Source organism: Monodelphis domestica, chromosome 7 (genome assembly GCF_027887165.1).
Source record: "Monodelphis domestica isolate mMonDom1 chromosome 7, mMonDom1.pri, whole genome shotgun sequence".
Lineage (NCBI taxonomy): Eukaryota > Metazoa > Chordata > Mammalia > Didelphimorphia > Didelphidae > Monodelphis > Monodelphis domestica.
Genome location: NC_077233.1, coordinates 115,859,801 through 115,885,219, shown reverse-complemented (window position 1 = coordinate 115,885,219; position 25,419 = coordinate 115,859,801). Strand labels below are relative to the sequence as shown.

Genomic DNA, 25,419 nt, shown 5'->3' with positions numbered 1-25,419 from the left:
CCTAAAGTCTCTGCCACAGAATTTATCTCCTCTACCCATCCAAATTCCTTGCCAAATCCTAACAGCAAACAGCATAAATTTGGGTGATTAGACTAGTTGCATATATTTAATTTTTAAAAAGCATCACCATCATACTTTCATTAAAACAGGCTTTTCAGCTTTGGTTTAGTGCCACTTGACAAACAGCATGGTGGCACACTATTGGATTTGTGAGACAACAAGATTAAAAATATGGGTCTTGGGCAGATGCTAGACTCTTCCATTATAAATATGTAAGGTTATCAACCAAACATCAAAATGAAACATGGAAGATGTCCCTTCAAATGATCCCATTTTAATTCTCTCTTCCCAACTTTTTAAAAGAACTTCTGTTAGTGCCTCTGGCTATAAGTAGCTGCTACATCCTCAGCAAAAATGATGGAAGAAGAGTAGAGAAATTGAGAGAGGATAAACAGAGAGCTATTTGCTCTGAAGAATGCTCTACCTCCAAACACTGATTTTAATTTTTAGAGTTCATCCTTAAAGAACTATCTAGTTTAGCCCTCTTATTATACAGATAAGACATGTGAGTGATCTATATGGGAAGTTATTTGCAGAGGGTCATGCAGGTTTGGAATCTATCCCTCCTGACTCCAAGGTTCCCTTACAACAAACCTTGACCTTAAAGCTCATATGGCTGTTGAGTTAGTCATGAAAGTAATTTTTCAAACTGAAAAGTTCATTGGTAACGTTTAGGTTTTCTATATTTTTTCATCTTTACTATAAAGAAAACGAACTCTTCTTTCCCTACATCCTTTCCTCATTCCCTGCTCCATCAACTCTTTCAACTCCCAACCTTTCTTACCCCCAAACCCTGACATACACATAAGTCCATTCTTTATATATCATTTTTTTGTCACTGAAGAATTGAACCTATATATAGTTTCATCTTTATTTTATCTACCTCAAGGTCAAAATGTGTAGAATTATAGGATTTAGAACTGGAAGGGATCTTATAAATCATTAAATTCAGTTCAATCAAAAATGAAATTGAGATCTTTTTTAATGTATATCTCCCCTCCTTCTAGAGAACCATCCCTTTTAATCCAGAATTAATAAAAAGGGAGGAAAAGTTTAGCAAAACTAACAGTATAATGAAAAAGTCTGACATTATATGCCCACCTGGGCAAACCTTTTAGAGATCACATGCCCAAACTGCACCTACAAGTCACCTGTGAGTCCCCTGCATTATCCCAGAGAGTGGAGGGACTAAGTGCTTTCATGGTCTGCTGGACAGAGGGGTGAGGCATGCAAAACATTCCCTCAGGCACAGTGGAGAGGGGGAATGGAGCAGCCCCCTTCCAGCACACCAGGGCACGCATGCCATGCCTTCACCAACACAGTGTCATATTCCATAAGCATCAACACTTTCATTTTACAGAAGAAGAAACTGAGCTATAAATGGCAGAAGTGATTTGCCAAGGTCATAAGTGATCAAATCAGAATTGAAATCTGGTCCTTTGACATAATATCTTATGCTCTTTCCACTGCACAATGCTATCCCCTTTTGTAAAATGATTTGAGATATTTATGGTTAAGCATTATATCCATCTCCTCCTACATCCCTCTGACTTGGAAAAGGAGCAAAATATTTATTACTCTGGTCAACTCCTACCATTTCAAGGAATCATCAATGCTCATTTCATGGTGTCCTTAACAGACAGACCAAGTGTAAAAATAGAAAATTACCAGTGAAATTTTGTTGTCACAGTAGTCAGAATAAGTCAGACTTGAGATGCAAAGGTGAGGATAAGCACAGACCGATCCCATGTCTGATTGCTCCCCTCTAGAGGCAGGGAAGTAAATTCAGAACCACAGATAGTACAAAAGTAGTAGGTACCATAGGATCATAACTTTAGTGCTGAAAGGGACCTCAAAGGTCTTAGAGTCTAAACTCCTCCTTTTATAATTAAGGAAACTGAGACCCAGAGAGTTTATGTGATTTGCTTAGGATCACTCAATTAGTGTCTGAGGCAAGGTTTCCTGTAACAATTCCAGAGCTCTATCCATTATACTACACTGCCTCTAGGGCCTTATCCTAAAAACACCACATTGAGTTGGAGAGGAACATTTTGTACTTCCTCCCAGAAGGAATTATCTCTGCATTTTGGCTCACAACCCAGAGCCTGATGCTGTAGTACATCTCTTAGCAGGGTCACTTTGTTTCTCCACCCCCATTGGTGTAAAGGTGGGTTAATGGTCTTCTCTCCCATAGTTACTGCATCGATGATAATCTGACTGTCCCTCTACCTCTACTTCTGTTTTTTTTTTCCTATACCACTCCCATCCCATCTCTAGTGTAGACTTCTTGTTTCTGGTGCTTGTCCTATTTCTCCATTAAATTTCTTGTTCTAGTTCTCCATTAAAGACTTCTTCTGAAGCCTTGTCATGGTGACAATTGATACAGAACCTAAAAGTTCAAAGGGATCTCAGAAGCTACCTAATCCAAAGCAAAGAATAATAAGAACTCCTATAAAAAAAACAAAAAACAGAAAATATTCCCTCAGTCCTAGTTTGAAGACCTCTTTGTGATGAGGAACTCACTCCTTCCAAAGTCACCCATTCTACTCAAGTATAGGGCTCTTCGTTACAAGTGTTTCCTTAGCTCAAACTTAAATCTTCCTTTTTGCAACTTCTACCCTATTTCAAAGATTGCTCATCGTCATGTCTTCTGAGGCCAAGAAGACCAAACCCAATGCTTCTTCCTCATGAGAGTCCTTTGAAAGTCTGAAGACTTATCATGATTCTGCCTTTGCTATTTACTAGCTGCATAACTGCAAACAAATCATGTCAGCAGTGATTCTCATCTCTAAAAAAGGGCAAAGTAGGAGAAACAGAATGAATACTGGGTTTGGAGCCAGAGGACTTTGGTTCAAAATCCAGATCTGCCACTTATTAATTGTTTGACCCTGGACAAATCATTTTCTGTCACAGCCTCTATTGTGGAAACTCTACAAGGAAGAAAACAGTGTGTTTACCATCTGCCAACAGGGTTGCTATGAGATATGTGAAAGTAACCTGTCAACTTTTAAATGCTATGTGGATTTGGCTATTGTTGTTATTATTACTGAATGCTCTAACCTTCAGCCCCCAATTAGCTCTCCACATTTGACAACAGAGTAAAACCTAATGAATGTAAACTTTATCCATTCAGAATTGGTGATCATTCAAACATTTTGGCCTGAACTTCATTCTTGCTTAGCAAACTATTTCTTGTGGTTTGATCATTATTTAGTTGAATCCAGTTTCTGTGACCCCATTTGGAGCTTTCTTGACAAAGATCCTAGAGGGATTTTCTTTTTCCTTCTCCAACTCATTTTACAGATAAGGAAACTGAGGCAAACAGGGTGATGAAGTGACTTACCCAGGGTCTCCCAGCTTAGGGTGTACCTGAGGTCATATTTGAACTCAGAAAGATAAGTCTGGCTCTCTATCCACTGTGCCCTCTAGCTTGGCATTATTTCTTAGGAGATTACAGTTTAATAATGCAAACCAGCTTATAGAGAGATTGCTTAAACTACTTCAGAAATAAACTATTTTCCAGCATTTCAGAACTCCTACTTTTATACAAACAATCTGCTAACTATAGATCATTTTCTCTATTGATTACAGCAAGGCTCCTATTGATGCCTACCAGGCAATTCTTTTGTTAGTATAATTTAAACAATTACACCAACTTAAAAGCAATAAAGTTAGCTTTAAAATATTCTACTCCCCATGTCCCCCAATTAATTGCTTGAAACCACAGGATCACAGCATCCTAGGTTTTAAAAGTTGGAATGTGCCTTAGAGATTATCTTGTTTAAATTCCTCATTTTACAGATGAGGAAACTGAGGCCCAGAAAGGTCCCATGATTTACCCCAAGTCACACCAGGTAGCAAGTAGCAGGGGAATTCATTAAGGTTTTATGGTATAGGCAATAACTATTTTTCAAGGCTTTGAACTTTCCACCATTCTTATAATTTAACGCTGTCTAATTAACACCTTTGCTTCACTTTTCAACATGGGCAATGACCCAGAGAGGCAGCAGGAGGGGGTGGCTCTACCAGCTGGTGTTCAAAAGAAAAAGGAGAAGCCCTAAAGCTGAGGATACATTCAATCAGCTTAGAAACATCACCCACCATCACTGACAAAGGAGTGGGGGTACCCCCTCTCTCTCCAGCTTGGGCAGGCCCCTCAGGCTATACTTTTGTGATTTCTTTTCCTTTTCAAGGCTACCTTCAGTGCTGGAGTGGGGGGTGGTGATGGAGATGCAGGCTTAGATGGATCAAAAGACAAGAAGACAAACAGGGGAAACAAATTCAAGAGATTGATCTTTGAAATTTTGAATGATGCCTTCAAATGCTTAGATGCTACAGCCCTTCTGTTTTTTAACAAGCAGGAGCAATCCAATGCTTTTATCTCTGCTTGTTAGGGGAAAATCTATCAAGAGAAACACAAAAGCACCACTTCAAATTGCCTTTTTCAAAAAATGCCATTGACTGTCCAAATCATCCCCACCCAAAGCCCTTCTGTATTCTCAAGTATCAAGCAAAATTACTGTGAAGTATTTCATGAAATCATATTATAACTTAACACTAGTATGTCCTAATGACTCTATATGACTGGGATTCATGCAATGCCACAATGTCAGAAGAATCAGAATTGAAGATGACCCAATGGCAAACAGAATGGCATCTTGGGAGGTGGGAGTGAGGAGGGAGAGGCTTTACAAATGGGAAGCAAAAAATCAGAAAAAGTGTAAATTACATCATCAAGGGCACAACTAGAGTCACGTGAGAGATAACAGATGGACTGTCCATGTGCTTCATTGGTAGCCACAAATTTTTAAAAATCAAAATGAAACAAAGTAGGGCCTCCAGCACACTGCATAGATCCTCTCTGGATAATTTACAGAAAGACCAGCACAACAATTGTACAAGATGAGAAGACCATAACATCATAGATCTATAGCTACTTGGGACCTCAGAGGCCATCTTATTCAAACCTCTCTCTCCCTCTCTCTCTCTCTCTCTCTCTCTCTCTCTCTCTCTCTCTCTCTCTCTCTCTCTCTCTCTCTCTCTCTCTCTCTCTCTCTCTCTCTCTGTCTCTGTGTCTCTTTCTGTCTCTGTCTCTCTGTCTGTCTCTGTCTCTCTGTCTCTGTCTCTGTCTCTCTGTCTCTGTCTGTCTGTCTGTCTCTCTTTTTCTCTCTCAACAGATGAGGGACCTAAGGTTGAGGGAAGTCAAATGGCCAAGGTTACACAGACAAGCTTGAAATAGAAGATGTGAGCCCAAGTTCTTTGACTCCAGAGTCAGTTCTTGTCCTACATCATGATGTGGACAGGGGTTTTGATCAGCGTAGATGGAAGGAATTCAACCACCCAAGTCACCATTGATTCCTCCCAGCTGGGAGTATGCAAGCAGCTGTCAGTGACAACCTCAAGTTCATGTGCCTACTGGGATAGCCATATGATTGCTAACATCCCAGGTAAGGTATTAAAAACTCTAATTATTTAAGTAACAATAAAAAGTTTCCGTGAATACAGAATTCTATATCCCGTGTTCACATCAAGGCAGGTCAAGTGTCAGAAATAATATCTATTAGACAACCCATTCCCCTAGTTTAATTAAAAACACACAAAAGACTCTTCACTTTAAATTCCCTATAAATACTTTGGGGAAATCTATTGAAATTCATCTCAGCAATAGGAATAAGCAAAAAAAATAGCATTTGGTCATAAAACTGGAGCTAGAACCCTAGAGAAGGGGGTCTAAACCAAGCCCCTTTATTTTATGAATGAGGATTCCAAGGCCCTAGTGAGTTCACTTCACAAACATTTTCCCATTACCAACAGATAACCTCTAAACACACTTAGGAAGTTTCAAAACAATAAAGTCTGTGATAAAAAAATTCTCCAGGAAATGTCACTCTCCCAGTCCCTCCAACTTCTTCTCTGACTACTACTTCTTGGTTTGATTTTGATTTTTTTTTTTGGTGGTTGTTGTTTCATCTTCCTCCTATGCCCAAGTGTAAGTGTCCTTACCCTTCTCATCTACCTCTATACCTTCTCCCTTATTTGTTTCATCTACCTCTTTTGGAGTTCAAATTATCACCCCCAGGCAGAGGATTCTCTAATCTTTATGCCCAAATATAATCTTTTTCCCCTATAATTCATTTCAAATCTCTACCTGAATGTTCCACAAGCACCTGAAAATTAGCATGGTCAACATCATCATTTCTCCTGACATCCACTCTTTCTCCAAATTTCACAATTGCCATTTTCAATACCACAATCCTCCTACTTACCAAAGATCAAAACTTCATCTTTGCCTCTGCCTCTGTATCATCCCCTATATCTAATAGATGTGTAAGTCTTATCAATTTCCATATCTTTTGCATCCATCTCCTTTTCTCCACTCATTGAAACAACCCTATTTTAGACCTTCTTCATCCATTTTTGGATTACCATAATAGCCTCATAACTAATCTTTTGTCTGCTGTCTCTCCTCTTTCCAATTATCAAAATGCTCTTATGGCATGGTCTGAAAAGGCTACTTCCCTGCTCAAAATCTTCAGTGATTCCTTGATGCTTATAGGATAGAATGAAAACTCCTTTGCCTACTACTTAAACTACCTTGTCCCACCCTGCCCTCCCTGCCATAATCTGGCTCCAACATACTTTTGCAATCTTATCTCACAAGTATCTCACAAGATTATCTTTTATACATTCTAATCAAAGAAGGATTGGGGATAGTTTTTGCCCTGTTATTCCCCACCTTCACACATGTACATACCTTTCCCTCCTCAGTTCTGGAATAGCCCTCAACCTCATCTTTACCTTTTGAAATAGTTCCTATCCTTCAACTCTCAGCTGGTGGGCCAATACTTCAATGAAACTTTCTTGAATTCGCCTCCCTTTCCCCCAAGTATTTTCTCCCTGTGGATCTCTTCTTTGTCCCCATAACATAGTATTGTATTTTACTTATCTGTGTATGTGACATCCTAATGGAATATAAGCTCCATAAGGACAAGAATGTTATTAATTAGGGAAGGACACAAAACAGTTTTGTGTCTCTAGTTCATAAAAATGGACAGCTACATGGTACAGTGAATAGAGTATCAGGCCTGAAGTCCAGAAGACTCATCTTCTTGAGTTCTAATCTGGCCTCAGACACTTAGCTGTTTAAGCCTGAAAAAGTCACTTAACCCTATTTGCTGCAATTTCCTCATCTGTAAAATGGGCTGTAATCCAGCATCTTTGCCAAGAAAAGCCCAAATGGCATCACAAAGAGTCTGAAACAACTGAACAAAAACAAATATTCATAAAAACAGCACCTTTCACCTGATGGAGACATAAGGAATATTTGTCAAATTAAATTGAAATTAAAGTAGTATATTACACAGGAGACTTGGATTCTAGTGTTGGCTAGTAATAGATATTTTTTTTATCTTGGACAAGTCATTTTTTCCCCTATGGATCTAGATTGCTTCATCTATAATAGGAGGATTGATATTAGATATAAGAAGTCAGTCAGATAGTATGATATAATTAAAAGAAGGCTGGATCTGAAGTCAAACGACTGGGGTTCGAAACCATAGCTCTTATACTACTAATGTGGACTTGAGCAAAGGAGACCCAACTCTGGTCTCAGTTTCCTAATCCATAAAATTACCAGGTCACATTAGATGCTCTCTAATCTTTAATCCTTACAATTGAAACATTCTGTGACTCAATTTTATCATCTGAAATGTCTTACATTCCATAATAGTTATTGCCTAATTTAACTCATGTTAATTTTAATAGCTAACATCCATATAGTCAATCAATTAAGTACCTATTAGGTGCCAGACACTACACTAAGGACTGGAGATAAAAGAGAAACAAAAGGCAGTTCTTTTCCTCAAAGAATTTACAATCTAATGGCCTATTAAAATATAAGGGTTAAGGTTTTTTAAGGCACTTTGAGGTTTGCAAGGCACTTTATTTAAGACACTTTGTTGGGTATGCCAATGACCTGACCTGTTTAATGTCAATTAGTTGGTCAGGAACATAAAGTCCTGAACCTTTGTCCTAGAGCATTACAGGATCTCCTTGAATGTCTTGTGCCCAAAAGGATGGAAAAAAATAACAGACTGTCTGTATCCAGTCCTTACAAATAAATTTATTTTCCTCAAATAGAAAAAAAGTACTTTCAAAAAAGACACAGAATAAGGCAAAATGTTTAATTTTGATGTTTAATTTCAAACTCTGCTAATGACTTTTATGTCTTCTTATTTCTAGTCACACTGCAACTTGCAATGGTACAGTCCCTCCATTCCCCCTCCCAAATGGCACAGTAACTTGTTTCCAAGCTGCCACCATTTTGATAGCAAGTCCATGATCTAAAGTACAAGTAAGTAGTTCTTATTAACAGGAAGGAAAGAGGCTAGGGAAGTCAAGGCAAGACAAGGGAAAGGCAAGACAAGGGAAAGGAAAGGAAAGGAAAGGAAAGGAAAGGAAAGGAAAGGAAAGGAAAGGAAAGGAAAGGAAAGGAAAGGAAAGGAAAGGAAAGGAAAGGAAAGGAAAGGAAAGGAAAGGAAAGGAAAGGAAAGGAAAGGAAAGGAAAGGAAAGGAAAGGAAAGGAAAGGAAAGGAAAGGAAAGGAAAGGAAAGGAAAGGAAAGGAAAGGAAAGGAAAGGAAAGGAGAAGGAGAAGGAGAAGGAGAAGGAGAAGGAGAAGGAGAAGGAGAAGGAGAAGGAGAAGGAGAAGGAGAAGGAGAAGGAATTTATGAAGTATCTACTTCATGCCAAGCATAGTGTAAGACACTTGACAAATATTATCTCATTTGTTCCTCACAACCACTCTGTTGGGTAGATGCTATTATTATCTTTATTTTACAGTTGCCTCAACTGTGAGTCACACAAAGTTTAAGTGATTCATTCAGAATTTTACTCCAAGTCTGGATTTGAACTCAGATCTTCCTGATTCAAGACCCAGTATTTTATCTACTGTGCCACCAACTGCTTTCAGCTAGCTGCTTCTGTTTCTAGTTGCATAGTTGTTTTATTTCTGAGAAAGGACCTTAAAAGTAGTTTTTCCCTCTTATTTTCTCATTCAAAGGAATAGTTATTTAAAGGTTTCAATGGAACTAACCTGAACATATCACTGGGACCAGTTGCCTTGCTCTTGTGTACATAACAGACGGTCTGACCTGCAATATCCATCTGATTGAAGCTTGTGATGGGGACTCCAGGATAAGTGATGTATTCCATCTGGCCATATTGAGGTGGGGAGGTGATTACAAAAAGAAGTTCTTCTGGCTTATCTGTTCCATCAGTAGCTAAGAGAGTAGATGTAGTCAAGAAACCTTTGCCCCCTTTAGACACTACCAATGGTCTGGTCAAGACCACAATATCACCTACAATATAGAAGAGATTCTGGTTAAGAACTTTTCTTTAAAACTCTCAAACATGGTGTTTGTTATTATATATTATTATATACATATTATTAAAGCACATTTATATATGCTACATGTTTCTCAAAATAACACTGTAAGAGTTATTATTATTCTCCATTTTAGAGATGAGGAAATGAAATTCAAGTTTAAATGACTATCCCAAGATCATAAAGTAAATAAATATTTGAAGTAGAATTTGAACCCAAGTCTTCTTGATTGCAAGGCCAGTATTCTATGCACTGCAACAACAAATATACAACATGAATTGGAGATCCTAATATAAGGAGGGAAATTAGCCTCATAAAGTATTACTAAGACTTAGTAGGATGGGGCTCATGTCTATAATATAACTCTGGAAGGGCATATTTGTTTCAAAAGGAACAGGTTAAGTAAAAATCACTCAGAACATATTCAAGAAACAAGGGAAGCATGATGGAAAGCATTTTGATGTCTATCAATGGAGGCAAAAGAGGGACATTATTGTTATTGGATTATAATAAAAGCCATTTGGATTGAATCACTAGATGCCAGAATCAGGATCCAAAAAGATTTCAACAGGCTGGAATGATTGATGAAATTTAATAGACCTAAGTGAAGAATCTTACATTTGGGTTAAAAAAAAAAAAGATGGTCAAGGATGATCATCAATAATTCATCCAAAAAATTAGGGTTTCAATGGATTGAATGCTCAGTAAAAGGGGAAAAAAGCAAATAGGATGTTAGACTGCTTTAAGAGAGGAGTGTCCAAAAATTAGGGAGGCAATAGCTCCACTTCCACACTGGGAATGTTGTTTGTAGTTTTGGATGCTGCATTCATAAAGGATATTGATTATCCAATGAACATCCAAAAGAGAGCAACCAAGAAGCAAAGAGCTTCACGATCTTATAATGTTAACTGTCTTTGCACCCTTTTTAATAGTACAGTTGAAAATGCTGTCCGTCAATCACTTGATTCAAACATGCATTCATTCAATAAACATTTATTAAGCATTTGCTGGGTAAATGGCAACCACAAATTTCAGGCAAGATACAAACTCTTTTCTTGCAGAGTTTACAATCTAGTAATGGGAGGGAGCATAGAGTATAGATAAACTAATAGACTTTGTACAATGGTAAATTTTTGAGCAAACTGATGCAGGAAAAAATTTGCTTTTATGTTGATTTAATATCCTTCCTGCCCCCCTCAAAAAAATGAAAGCTATTCAACTCAAACCATCTCCCTTTAGGTCTTTCAGGAAATTGAAATCCAATTTGGTACTAAACTATGGTTACCTGCTCTTCTTCCATAACTAATAAAGCCAAAAACTTGCTTTAGGAATCTAAACAAGGTATCTCTCTTATTTAATAATATATTGCCCGTTTAGCTTAACTTTTATCCATCTCATTCCTTTTGAAAATCTTGGGATAAAAAGTTCAAATAAATCAGGGAATAACTGAGTTTATTAAAGTTCATAGTTGCAGGATTCAAAGCCAAATCATGGGATTCAGAGCCAAAAGGGAATTTAGGGATTTCTCTAATTCAATTCACTCACATTATAATGAGGAAACTAAGGTCCAAAGAGCACTTAGTTTCTGGAAAAATCCAAGAAAAGGTTAGGAGTATAAATTACATGAATTATTAGTTTCATTATAGCGAAGTAGTTAAATTATTCAAAATGGAGTACAAAATGTTCTTGTCTAACTACACACTTCAGATATAATGAGTATAAATCAGAACCTTTAAAGTTCCATTATTCAGGTGTCCCATTTATAATAACCATTTCTAAAATTATTACATTTGCTGGTCTGATAGATATTAATATGTTTTGTAATATTTTTTAAAAAAACAAGCAAATTTTAGTATGTTTTCCCCATTGTCAGATTTATTTTCTTGATCATTATTAGCTAATGGACTTACAGTAATGAGCCATTTATCTGACACTGCCAGGAAGTAAGCTGTTCTAACCAAATGCATTTTCCAGATAATGGAATCTTATTCCATTAAATTTTAAACTATTTTAATGAAAACATTTTCTAAAATAGATCACAAACATCCCTGCCTTTTGAAACAGTGAATATAATAGAAACTTTTTTTGATGTCTAGACTCATTGTTATGATCACTGATCATTATGGAATGATGGTATAGCTCAAAACCTATTGAAGTATTTTGGGTCTGTGTGATTCCAAGATTATTTGGGATTATTGAATTTCTTATAACTGCTTTTCTGAATTTTTTTTTCATGACAAAACTCTCAGATGCACCCCGTCTCTAGCAACCTCCTTTCTTTCTCCTAGTTTGCAGTTTATTATCTTTAGTGAACTGTAGGACATATATCCTACTTTTCCATCAGTCAAAAGATAAGCATTTATTGATAGAACAGAAATTTAAGAATATGCTGAAGAACCATGCGTATTTGTGTGTCAGTTGACATGCCTTGTTCCTCTAGCTTAAGCATCTAGTATGTGCTGGATGTTATGATGGGTACTAGGCATACAAAGACAAAAATGAAACAGTCTCTGACCTCAAGAGACTTATTTGACTTGTTCATAAAATATTAATCAAGAAGGGCTGATAAGCTCCCTTTTGAGAATAGTAAATGTACTTCTTTGGAGTGTAAATATTGTATGATAGCCTTTTTGGCTATGCAAGTTTGTTTGTCTGCTTCCTTCTTGGTTTTAGTTTGCATTCTGGAAAGTTGAGGTTGCCAGTTATGTCAATCAGTACTTATTTATTAAGTTCCTACTATGTGCCAAGTGCTGAAGGTACAAATTAAAAAAAAAGAAAAAGAAGAAATCTCTATTTTCATTGAGTTGCAGTTCAATGGGGAAGACAGCATATTTGAAATGTATAATAATGATGAAAGTACAAACAGAATAAAAATAGAGAGAGGAAATAAAAAAATAAGTATGAGGTAGTTAGTTAAAGAGTGATTAGAGACAAAGGGCATTAGTAGCTAGGGCAAAGGAAAATCTCTGTGTATTGAAAGTGGTATTTGAGTTGCTTTTTGAAGAAAGAAACAAATTTTGTGACCTGGACATGGGGAAGAAAACACATTTAGAATGACTAAAAGGTACATAGATGGTAGATGAAATTCTGTGGGTAAGGAATTAATGCATACTGAGGCTAGAAAGAAAGAAGAGTTCCAGGGTGAGACAGGCTACAAAAGCCAAAAGTTTATAGGCAGAAGGGATCAATGAGAGTTTATGGAGTAAAAGAGTGTCATGATTCAATTTGAGATTTAAGGCAAATCACTTTAATAGCTAAATGGAGGATAAATTGGATTAAGGAAAGACTAGGCTAGGAGACCAATTAGGAGGTCATTGTAAAAGTCTGGATGAGAATTAAGGGAGGACTGAATTAAGGTGGTGGCTATGTGAATAAAGAGAAGGAGGGGGTCATATGTGAGAGGTATTGAAGAAGAGGAAATGGCAAAATTTGATAAAAGGTTGGTATATGAAGTGAGGGAAAGCATGGAGTTGAGGATAATCCCATTGTTATGAACCTGGAAGGATAAATGGAAGTGGAAGAATCAAGTAAAAGTGACCATTAATTATACTATTTCCCAGTAATAAAACTTAAGTTGATTATTTATTTTTACCCTTTTTGATGTCCTTGATGCTGATATGACAGTCCAGCGTAGGTGACCTGTTGTCTCCATCCCAGAGATGAAATGTGAAGCTATCTCGGTCCTGGGAGCCTTTTGCACCAGTATGGATGTATCTCATGAAATTCAGATCTACTTCTTCTTGAGTACATTTCATGCCAGGTTGAAGAGATACCCAATTCCTCCCTATCTGGAAGGCATAGAAGTCAGATACATGCTGTAGAATGACTGAGCCCTTCTCTTCCAGTCTTAGGTTGATTTTTCATCTACTTAAAAAACCACTTTCAATTTAAGTAAGAGAATCCCACAGACTACTTCTCTTTTTCATCAGACCTATCCCCTTCCCACCTTTCCAGTCTAGTCATATTTTACTCCCTACCATATATTCTTTAATTCCAGTAGTACTGGCCTCCTTGCTGACAGCTGAACAAAATACTCTTTTTCTTGACTCTGGACATTTTCTGTGTCTGTCCCCTATCTCTAGAATATTCTCCCTCCTCATCTCCTCCTATTAGCTTCTCTGGTTTCCTTTTAAGTCTAAAGAAAAATGCCACCTACTACAGAAAACCTTCCCCAATTCCTCTTAATTCCGATGTCTTCCCTTTATGTTAGGCAAAGAAAATTAGGTGATGGTCTTGGGAAGCTGATATTCTGAGAAGGAATAGGAAAAACCTGATGACATATTTATTATTTTTTAAATATTAAGTCCTCAGGAATATAATAAATTCTTGTGAGGCAGCTAGGTTACATAGTGAATAGAATACAGGAACTTGAGTCAGAAAGACACAAGTTCAAATCCAGCCTCAGATTTTTATAAGCTGTATAACCCTGGACAAATCACTTACTTTCTCTCTGCCTCAATTTCCTCATCTGTAAAACAGGAATAATAATTGCAGCTACCTCCAAGGATTGTTGTGAGGATCAAATGAGACAATAATTTTAAAGTGCTTAGTATAGCTCTTGGCACATAATAAATGCTATATAAATGTTACCTGTTTTTTTTATTATTATTATGGAAGATTGTGGATTTTTAAATCTCTGATTTTCAGTGGGGGTAGGGATGTATCTCTGAGGCTCCAGCTATGGGGGTGGAGGGTCAGAGTTTTGATTCAAGACTACTAGATCCCACCAGGAGATGTGCCCACTAAATCTCTTTAGAGACCTCCCACTCAGGGACATGGAGTTGTTTGGCCCTAGATCTAGCCCTTATACCTACAGAATAGTGTTACCTGCACTATTCTGAGCAGTTTCTGGGGAATAGTAGAGAAAAAAAAAATTGGCTCTTTTGTTTTGATAAATTATTGTATCTGGAGAAAAAATGTTGAATTAATACTGATTTAAATTTGTTCCACTTGGTTTGAATTTCTGAAACAATGAATGATCTCCTTTTGCATATTTCCATTTCACTTGATGCAGAATTCCATAGGCCAACAGTTCCTGACAAAAAATTTTTTTCTCTAATATTTTTTCCATGCTTCTTCCCTACCCACTCCATTCCATTTTCTATTCCTTTTAGATTTACAAAATTCCTTTTTTGGTAGTTGTACCCATGAAAAACTTATAGTCTGGCATGTTTTATCTGTTGTTCTTTATCAGAACAGTGTGGTTACTTTCTTCACATGATTAAGTGTATTTCTCCCAAATGTATTTCCCTACCACTCCAAAGTACTTATTTCCCTTTATATTGAAGACCTGAAAAAATGCATTTTATAGAGCTTTAACGTCTATAAAGTGTTTCACAATTATCTCATCTGGTCCTCACATCAACTGTGGAAGATAGGTGCTTATATTATCCCCATTTTATAGATGAGGAAAATGAGGCATAAAGAGATTAAGCAAGTTACCTGGGGTCACATAGCAAATAAGCTGGATTTTGTTTTGAAAAATTATTGTAGCTGGAAAAAAATGTAGAGTCCTGAATCTAGACACTGTACCATCTACTTGCCTTTTATATATTTATCTGATCCATAACCTGGCCATGGAACATCTAATACATCCATGTCATGTGGGAACCCAGAAATATGCAGAAAACAGGGGGATCATAATTAAGGTGAAGCAAATAGAGACATAAGGAGAGGCAGGTAAGGAACCCAGAAACACAATGGAGGATATGGCATACAATGTTTCAGAATGAATCTCATGGGACCCAACAGATAGGGAAGAGGAGGTCTTATAAGATCGTTGGGAAAGAACGCTAGAGGATCTCAAATGAACTAGATGGTAAACACTTAGGGTCATAGTAAAAACTTTAGAACCTTAAAAATTCCTGACCATTCCATTTCCTAAGAAAACTATAGGGGGCAGCTGGGTAGCTCAGTGGATTGAGAGCCAGGCCTAAAGACGGGAGGTCCTAGGTTCAAATCTAGCCTCAGCCACTTCCTAGCTGTGTGACCCTGGGCAAGTCACTTGACCCCCATTGCCTAGCCCTTACCACTCTTCTGCCTTGGAGCCAATACACAGTATTAATTCCAAGATGGAAGGTAAGGGTTTAAAAAAAAAAGAAAACTATATTGTGAAGTGTGAAGATTGGATTTAGCTATCTCCTGATTGTAACAATGAAGGTATTTAGCTCTTCCTTTATTGGGAAGATTGAATTGTAATCCACAATCTATTTTTAGATTTTAATACCCCAAAGGTGGTAACTCAATATTTGAAGTAGATCTACCCATTTTAATCTACAAAAAGTTTAAACTCAGTATTTGAAGTAGATCTACCTATTTTTAACCACAAAAAGCTGTGAACTAACTATAAAAGTTGTGATCTAACCAAAAAAAAAGGTATAATCTAATGAAAGAAAGTGTGAACTAAGGAGTGGGCAGTCTTGGAGAGAGTTCATGCTGTGATTGGTAGACGTGAAATTTAGGGGAGGTGACACAAGAGAAAAAGATCTTTAAAAAGAGGACCACAGAGGCCAGAGGAGGAGATTTGAGATTTGATTTCTATTGGAGCATTTGAGATTAGTGATAGAGTGAAGAAGAGTCACTCAGAGGAGAAACTGGAAGACAGACACTGAGACTTGGCTGTGGAACTGGACCCCTGGAGGAGCTTGTACAGAAGATCTTAGACTGCTTTCCTTTTGGATGGTCACTGTTGGTGAGTGAAAAGCTGACTTAGTGACTCTGCCTTTCTGGAGGTGTAAACCTCTGAGAAAGGCCCATAGTCCTAAGACTCTTTTCCCTGATTAGGGCCTTAGCATTTCTACCTGACTCGGAGGAAGCTGGAGTTTTCTCTTTCTCTCTCTCTCTCTCTCTCTCTCTCTCTCTCTCTCTCTCTCTTATTCCTTAATATCTTCTCTCTATTGTAAATAAACTGCCATAAATTACATTTTTACTTTAGTAATTCATTTTGGGATTTAGAAATTAAATCCCTGGTGACCACCAATTTAAATATTCATGTCCAACCACCAATAAATTTAACAGAAGTTTTATTCTACTTCTGCTTTGTTATGCCTGAAAACCAAATAAGGGTATTGTTGTAATAGTAACTTACTATTTTATCTTCATTTTGATTCTATTTGGTGCCTATCTCCCAAAATACCAATGAGCTCCACTTAGAACAGAATCTATCTAGATTCTATGAATGCATCTATCACAATATAAAGATTTTTAAAAGTCAAGCAACTATTTTTGGATTGCAAAGTGTTGGGAATTTTTATATCTACCATTCAAATAACTAGTTTGCTACATTTTCCCCACTAAATGGACTTGTTAGAGCTAGTCAATTGGTAACTGTCATGTTGACTAACATAGATTAGGCGATTATAAAGTTATTATAATTTTCTGAAGTGATCAAATGAAGGTTTTATCAAAAGTAGATTTTATCAAAATTTGAGTAAGAACCTGAGTTTTTTGACTCATGTGATTTTTTTCATCCTAAAAGTTCTCAAAATATATACAAGCAATTTAACAACCATTAGAAGTTAATTCATTGATCCATATAGGTAACTCTTTATGTGAAAATACTATAAGACAAGTCATTAACTTACAACTTATAGTTTTAAATAATTACCTGGAGCACTGAGGTATCAATAACTTGTCCATGGTCACATAACTAATATAAATATAGAAGTAGGATTTGAATTCAGTTCTTCTTGACTCTAACTCTGGCATTTTATCTACTATTTTATCTTTCATTATGATTTAAGATCGACTAAGTTTAAGGAAGACATATGCCATTTACTTTTTGTATTTTTCTTTTAAAATATAAAGGTCACTCACCTTGAGCTGAAGCTGCCCATTTTCTGGAAGTCTTTCAAATAAATAGTAAATTTTCTCTCTGGGTGTGTCTTTATCCATAGCTGATAGAATAGCACTAGAAATAATGCGAGTTTCACCCATATTCATTTCTATTTCAGCCTTCCTGTGAAAAGAAATGAATCTATTTTTCACTAAAGATAGAATATCTTTAGAATATGACCCCCCCTGGTAGTTTACTATCATTTATCACAGATTATGCCCAAAAAATGAAGCAATTACATTTAATAGTATCTGAAACTATAAAAATATTATGAGTTAGAAAAGAAGAATTTAAGGAATCATATCAATTATATGACCTCTAAGTTCCCTTCTTGGAAAGACCAAGAAGATCAATCAAAGAACAAGCTATGGTTGGGATGGTTAAGAAGGTATGGGTAATAGTGAAAAGAAGGGGCTACTCTACTATAATGCATCTGTTTTGTCTACTAAAAAAAATAATATTTAGACTCATATGGCTTACCATCTAAATAGACTCAGTACTGGTCTAATGACCTTAGACAAAAAGTAGTCATCAAAAGATTGATGTTAATTTGGAAGACTGATTGGAGGAGAATGTCCCCACAGATCTATCCTTGTCCCAATGCTGTTTGACATTTTTATTAATGACTTGAATTAAGGTATAAATGGCATAAAATTTTAATTTATAAATGAAGCTGGGGGAAACAAAGATGTTTACATTGAGGTATGGCTCTTGGGAGAGAGATTTAATATAGGGATATAGATGGTATTGTAAGGATGAACTTGTTAGGAAGGACATTAAAGAGATAGATAAAAGGGCTCCAAGAAAACTGGTGGATATCTTCAGTTAGAGAGAGAAAGAGAAGAAAGGATTAAGGAAATAGAAAAAAGGCTTGAGAGGCAGGAGGGGGAAATTGACCAGGAAAACTACAGGAAAAGAATGTAGTTAACATCATCAAAGACCACAGAAAGTCTAAAGAAGATGAAGAGTTGAGAAAAAAGACTGTTAGATCTGAATATCATTAGTAACATTGGAGATAATAGTTTACTTACAATATAGTAGGTAAGGAAGAACATGACGTGATTATAGATGATTTGTGAAAAGGAAAGATGAAAACCTACACTATAACACTACATACACCACAACAATATAAGTTGTCATTCAAAGGGAATATAGAGTCAAGAGAGAATTTTTTTTAAGACAAGGAAGACTGTGGCAAAGAGAATGGATCCAGTGAGAGAGAGAGAGGGAAGAAAACGAAGTAGAAAGACAGAGAGATGTAGTTACACATAAAGAGACAGAGGAAAGCTTGAAGTTGAAAGGGAAAGGAAGAATAATCATGCCAGGACCTGGAAGAGATGAGAGATCAGATCAAAGATGTGGACGAAAAGTGACTATACTGAAAAAAGAATTTTTTTTTTCCCCAGCGAGAAGAGAAGCTATGAAGTAGAGAAACATCATCCTGCTCTGTAATTTTGTAGGACCTTTAAAAGGTGATGAGATAATAAGAATGGAAGCATCTCCTCAAACCTCAAAGTCCTTTGTATTTTCATACAGATTGCAGGGCCACAGAAACTCACTTTATATTCTTTCTTAATGATTATCAGGGTTCCTATTGGTAATGCCACCTCAATGAAAGTGGATGAGGTTCATTAGAACACGCAAAGAGCATATTTTATCAGGTATTGTTTTCATTCCTCTCTCCTTCCCAAGTGGTCAGATCAAAGGCTGAAGTCAATGCCTGTGTATAGACAGACCAGCAGAGGGTGCACTGAGACCAGAATTGCTTTGCCAAGGGAGACCCCCATGATCTCAATGACTTCATATGACCTAAATTCACAGATGACTTGTTCCAGTTTTTTTTAAGCCAGCTTGAATTCTGCAGAAATAAGCTTAAGAACTGAAGAGTTTTTCATGATTAGACTTACTCTCATTGATATAGCGCCAGATATTTTTGTCAACACATCACATCTACATCAAACCATTCTGCCTAGCACAACCACTCCTGCTAATCTGCTGTGGGGTTATGGGAGAGAGTAATCATAATGACTGTGAAATAAAAGACATTGAAATAGATATTTTTTTCAATTTTTCAATTTCAATATTATGTAGTGGGCACTTAATCAATGTTTCTGCAACGGTCATCAATTTCCACTAAATATTACAAAAGAACCTTGAATCACATTAGATGGTAAGGAAAAATAATGATTTCTTTCATATAAACAGCTTGTGGCTTACTTGGTCAGCACTGGTTTCTCATCATTAACAGGCAGGATCTTTATGGAAATTGTTCTTAAGACTTTATGTTTGCCATCTGACAACTGGATTGTAAAGTCATCAGCAAGGCTTTCAGAGTCATCGTGTATATATGTCAACTTCATTCCTGGAAAAAAAATGAGAGAAAGTAAATTGAATTCCTTTTAAACCATCACATCTCTTTGCCTCAACCACTCCAATCCAAGTTGTCAGTAGCTTAGTTTCTTCTAGCTCAGAACTAGGTATCAGCCTAGATATTAGCAGAAGTTCATTAAACCATCAGCACCAGCAGTGACTCCAAGATACACTCCTGATATCTGTCTATTCAAAGAACTCAAGATAATTCACTTTCCACAGTCCAGCATTGTTCAGTAGATTTAAGTGAAACAAAACTTGCTTTTCTTGAGAGGTGGAGTTGAGCTTATCACATTTCACTTTCGGAGTCTTAAAGTTGAAAGAGGAAATGTCATATGAAACATATATTCTCTGATTCAATGTGGACTGTTATAGATTTCAATGAGATACCAGATTCCAGGACTTTGTAAGAGTTGGATACAAAATTTTGTGAAGGGAAGAAAGGATCAAAGAAGACATGATCTTATTGGTAAAAGCTGAGGGTAATATTATTTAACTTATCAAATGAAAATGTGGATAGTAGTTTTTCATTCTTTATCTTCTGAAAAAGAAATTTGGGGGCAATATAGGGATGGTGGTGGTAGAAGCCACTTCCCTGAACCAAAAGAAGTATTGAGATAGTTATTAAATACCCCCATATCATAATGACAACCCTCCTTTTGAATAGAATTATTATTCAAACAAATACAGCTTTTCTTGAAGGTTTTCTCAAGCATTAAAAGGATGAGAAATAGTAAGCCAGGAAAGGGGGTATGTGATAGGGAAGAAGATAATTTTTTAAATGATCCAGGGGCTGAGATCTTCAAATGTCTACACACAAAAAGGAAAAATATTTTAACAGTATTAAAAATAGGCACTAAAATGTGTAGGATACCTATGTAAAATATCTAATATTATGAAAACTATGAAGGTATTATCTCATTTTCAAAGAAAATACATTTTATATTCCAAAAATATCTCCCCATCATCTCATCTTTGGTTATAGCTCCCTGTTGTAGGTCAATCCAGACCACAGAAGAAATTCAACAAGTTTACTGGGCATACTTTGATAAGAAGAAAACACTCCAGGACAGACTCTAGGTGTTAGAAAAAGTTTTTGCTAAAGGAAGAAACTCTTCCAATAAATGCTCAGCATAATTACAGTGATTGCTAGTGGAATCCCAGTCCCAAAGTCCATTAGAGCAGAACATTGATCTCCACCTATAAGGAAAAAGTCCCATATCAACGAGCTTTAGGATTGGGATACACTAGACTTTTCTGATTTCAGCTCTGAGGTTGAAAAACTGGGGTTTTAATTTTGTCTTTAGGACAGCCATTATTATGTATTTCCTAGTTTTCATTATTAAGCCAGCCAAAGATAATATAAGAAGACATACCAGTTTCAAGAAGCTCCATTGAAAAATCACACACAGGAAGTTCATGGTTCTGGTGAGAATTGATTAATTGCTTATAATGAGGGATGTCATTTCTAGGTATCCCATTGATGAGGAGGCCATGCTGTGGTTTATGGGTAATGGTGAACATCAAATGATCTTTTGGCATGTCTAGGTCAGTTGCTTTGATGACTGAAAGATCCAGTTCTTTCATCTGACCCTCAGAAACCTAAACCAGAACATATCAGAAAATTAACTTTGGGTATGAAGATTACTCTTGCTCCCAAGAACACCTCTACAAATCAGAATCCATTGAAGTGTACTTTATTTCCACAATTCAATTAGGCAAAGATTCCACTGTATGCCACAGGATTATTTTTTTCCTGAATCCCTGGAGTATTACATAGACACAAGCCCATGTAAATAAGCAAAGGGAAGAGGATTTCAAAAGACCAAGCAAAAACATATGTTAATATCTCAGATAGCCATGCAAAAATGTTGCTTTCTTTCTTACAGTGATGTTCTGTGTCACAAAGTCAGGAACTTCATCATTTGTGGGGTTAATCAGGATGGAAAAAGGGATTTCCATAGAATTCTGTTTTCCATCTGTGACGTAAATCATAAAGTGATCTGCTGTTGGCTCTATCCTCAGATGTCTGGACTGCACATAGTTTATATGCAAAGCCTTCATGTCTTTCCACCAAAATGAAGCTGGAGCATACACAAAGACATGGCAGACAACATAAGAATCACATTAAAACCAAACCAAACAAAAAACTTCTAATTCGCATTGCTTAGAAAAATAGACTATTGAACAGCAAAATAAATAAGAAAGCATCTACAAGCCTTGAATAAATGGCAAAGAGCCCTTCTATTTGCTACAAATCATCCTCTTTAAATGAACATTTCTTATTACATATGTATAGCAACATTGCACAAAGTCAAAGCAATTGGTCAAAAAGCCAAACATTTAATAGTAAGTGTTTTATCTACATAATGCCAAATAATTAGCTTGGCCTAATGGGCAATTTAACTAAGGTCAATTAAGTTCTACCTATCCCTTCATCTTGCCCTTTAGACTTTGTTTAATTATTAACAATAATTCATATAATATGTTAGCAATTAACATAATTAACAAACTTTCCTTCATTTTAGACATCTTGTTCTCAGGTTCCTTCCTTTTGTGGCATCTAGCTTTCTGTGATATTACGTCCTTGCCATTTTCCCCTACTCTGACTTTAGCTTCTCTCATCTTACAATCACTCTCCCTCACCACTGAACTGACACATAGGTTCTTGAGAGGGAGTTGGGTTTTCCTTGCTCCCCATTGCTTCTTCCAGAACACTCTACCTTTGCCATCATCACTCAACAAGCTCACCTCCTTTGATGTTCACTTTATCCATTTTTATCCCCCAGTCCAGATAAAGTTCTAAAACCATTTGACCTACCTCTTTTCTTAAGGAATTTCATGCCTGGATCACATATTTTTCCATCCTCGTCCTGCCCTTTTATAGGACGCTTCATCAGACATGTTGATACTTCAGTCTCCTCAAATCTATTGATTTATGACTCCTCCTCAGCTAAACATAGGGACGAACACATTCTAGATCTCATCAACAACTATATGTGTTCTATTTTCACAATCATAATCTTCTATCATTCCAATCCTCCCAGTGCCTTACACCTTCAACACCTATTTTTTTGTCATCAGCATAACTTCCATTCCCTCTACTCCTTTACACTCTCTCAAGCTATCGTCTTGCTCTAACTGTTCATTCCTTCCTTCCCAGTCTAACACTGCATTATTATCTACTCTGGAATCCTTCACTTCTTTGCCCAATTTACTCTCATACTTTATCAAACCCAAACCCTGATTTACTTCTATCATCCATAAACCACTACTACTCTCTTGTTGCTGAACAGATCTAGAGAAAATTACACCGCCACAGCAAATGAGTCTACTACAAATTTATGTCTTCCAATATCAACTGGGCCCTCAATTTGACAAAGTAATTAATTTGCTCCTCCTTAGTTTATTTTTTATCCTATTCCCCACATACTTTTTTCAAAGCCCTTTCTTCTCTCAAGAGTCCCTCACAACTCTCCCCAATCGGCTAAGGAGTCTGTAGAGATTGTTCTCCAAGAGCATATTTTGTCACCTTCTTTACATCTCAAAACTCCATCATGTTATCCCCCAGTGTCTCATCCTTTACTACAATCTGATGAAGAGATTGCTTTTCTTTGTCAAGGTCCATTCCTCTTTAAATATACTTGATTCCATCTCTTCCCATCTTCTCCAGTAGATTTCCCCACAATCATATCTATTTTTCTGTCTCTCCGATGTTTATATATCTTCTATATATCTATCCCTAATCTCTTTCCTGAGCTCCATTGATGTATCTCCAACTACCCATTACACTTTTTAAACTAGATTACCAAGATTTGAAGATTTCCACCTTAACACATCTAACCCACAATTCATTGCCTTTCCCCATAAAACCTGCTTCTCTTTCAAACTTTACTATTTCTGCCAAAAATGCCATAATCCTTCTAGTGATAGAGGCTCATTATTCCTGACTCCTCATTCTCATTTATCCCGCATATTCAATCAGTTGCTAAACCTTGTCATTTCTACTTTCATATTTTCTATCTCATACCTGTCCCCTTTTTATTACTTATTTAACAGCCTCTCCTCTAATTCAAGCCCCAATTATCTCTCACTTGGTGTTGGAGGTTTTTTCCCAGTATTTTCTGATCTTTTGTGACCCTATGGATCATAGCATACTAACACCATCCATGGAATTTTCTTGGCAAAGATCCTCAAATGGTTTGCCATTTCCATCTCCAGCAACAAACAGAGGTTAAGTGGCTTGTCCAGGGCCACACAGCTAAATAAGTATCTAGGTCAGGTTTGAATTCTGATCTTCCTGACTCCAGACCCATTACTCTATCCACTGAGCCATCTGTTTGCTCCTAAACATCTCACTTATATTACTACAATAATCAAACTCCAGTTCTCTAGCTGCCAAATTGTTTTTTCTCAAATAGTTCTAAACGTATTATTTCCCTACTCAATAAACTCCAATGGTTTCCTATTCCCTTTAGGACAGAGATTTTTATATTTTTGTGTGTTCTATGAACTCATTTGGTAGTCTGGTGAAACCTCTTGACACATCCTCATAATATTTTCAAACAATTGTAGGAAATGCCAGATTTAATTAGTTGGCAGTTAGTGAAAATAAAGATATCGTATTCCTCCATTCAAGTCATGATCTACCCCTCTGAAGTCTTAACCCCAGGCTAAGTACCCCTAAAATAGTCACATTGTACTTTCATACCTCATCTGGAGTACTGTGCTCATATCTGGGAACCATAATGTAAGGAGGACATCAATAAGCTGAATAGTGTCCAGAAGAGGACAACCAAAATGGAACAAGACCTTGAGCTTCATAATGACAAGAAGGAAATAGACATGGAGAAGATTGGGTGGGGTTGAGAAATAAGAGCTCTCTTCAGTGAATATATTTAAATGACTTTTGTTCATATAACACTCCATTATCTGTCTTTGTACTTTTATAATGGCTGTCCTCTATGTTCTCTTTGCCTCTTAGACTCAGTTTTTTCCTTTAAAAACTTTGCCTAACAGCTACCCTAAATGATAAGCCTTTCTTGCTTCCCCCAAGTACTACTTCCTCCTCCTAATTACATTGTATTTATTTTGTGTACATTTTTGTACAAACAGTGTCTCCTCCAGTGGAATGTAATCTCCTTGAAGGCAGGAATGATTTCACAGCATTTAGTACAGTGTCTGGCATATCACATGCAATTAATAAAAGCTTGCTAGTTGATTTCTTATCACTTAGATACTGTGTTTCTGTGGTAGGAAGCAAAACCCACTAAGGTGTTCATTAGACACCTGGTGAACTTTTGTAAATGTCAGGATAATTAATGTCAAACCCAATAATTCTCACCTCTGTAGTAAACATGTCTCAGAAGTTAGCTCAGAGACTCTCTTATCTCAAAAGCATTTCCTCGTGAAGGCTAGTTTTTTTTTTTTTCTGTAACTCAAGAGACTACTTAACTCTAAATTTTCATCTTTAAGCTAACCCTAGAACTAGTCTAGCTATAACTTAGAGAAAACTCGTTAACAGAAGACTGACCATTGGGGGATGAATTGTTTTTTAACCCAAAACAATTCATGACTATTTGCCACAGAAGCAAGTCTGTTTATTAAAGAAGAGAGAAGATGTAATATCCACCAGTGAATGGAGTAATTACAACAATCAACTGATAAATACTTGAAGACAGAAATAAATGCCAAAACGACAATACGTGTTGGTCCTATATTGGTCCTAAAAAATCATTATGTGTTATCCTCATTTCGTTTATGACTGAAACA

General features: G+C 36.6%; 1 protein-coding gene across 9 annotated transcripts in view; it reads right to left on the bottom strand.

The window, feature by feature from the left end:
- FREM1 (FRAS1 related extracellular matrix 1) overlaps positions 1-25,419 on the bottom strand; it is a 177,471-nt gene that overhangs the window by 53,818 nt on the left and 98,234 nt on the right. For 6 of the 9 annotated variants that reach the window (XR_470440.3, XM_056805352.1, XM_056805353.1 and 3 more), the window contains exons 19-24: positions 21,535-21,731; positions 21,024-21,249; positions 19,495-19,639; positions 17,259-17,400; positions 13,036-13,231; positions 9,153-9,417 (exon numbers count right to left, since the gene is read on the bottom strand). Coding sequence is in view for 6 of the 9 variants with exons in the window: in XM_056805352.1 (XP_056661330.1) it covers positions 9,153-9,417; positions 13,036-13,231; positions 17,259-17,400; positions 19,495-19,639; positions 21,024-21,249; positions 21,535-21,731 (1,171 nt within the window). In the remaining 3 variants the exon portion in view is untranslated. Of the gene's footprint in view, positions 1-9,152; positions 9,418-13,035; positions 13,232-17,258; positions 17,401-19,494; positions 19,640-21,023; positions 21,250-21,534; positions 21,732-25,419 lie in introns of those variants that run through there. The other 3 variants (XM_056805355.1, XM_007499582.2, XM_007499583.3) reach the window with 3 other exon arrangements.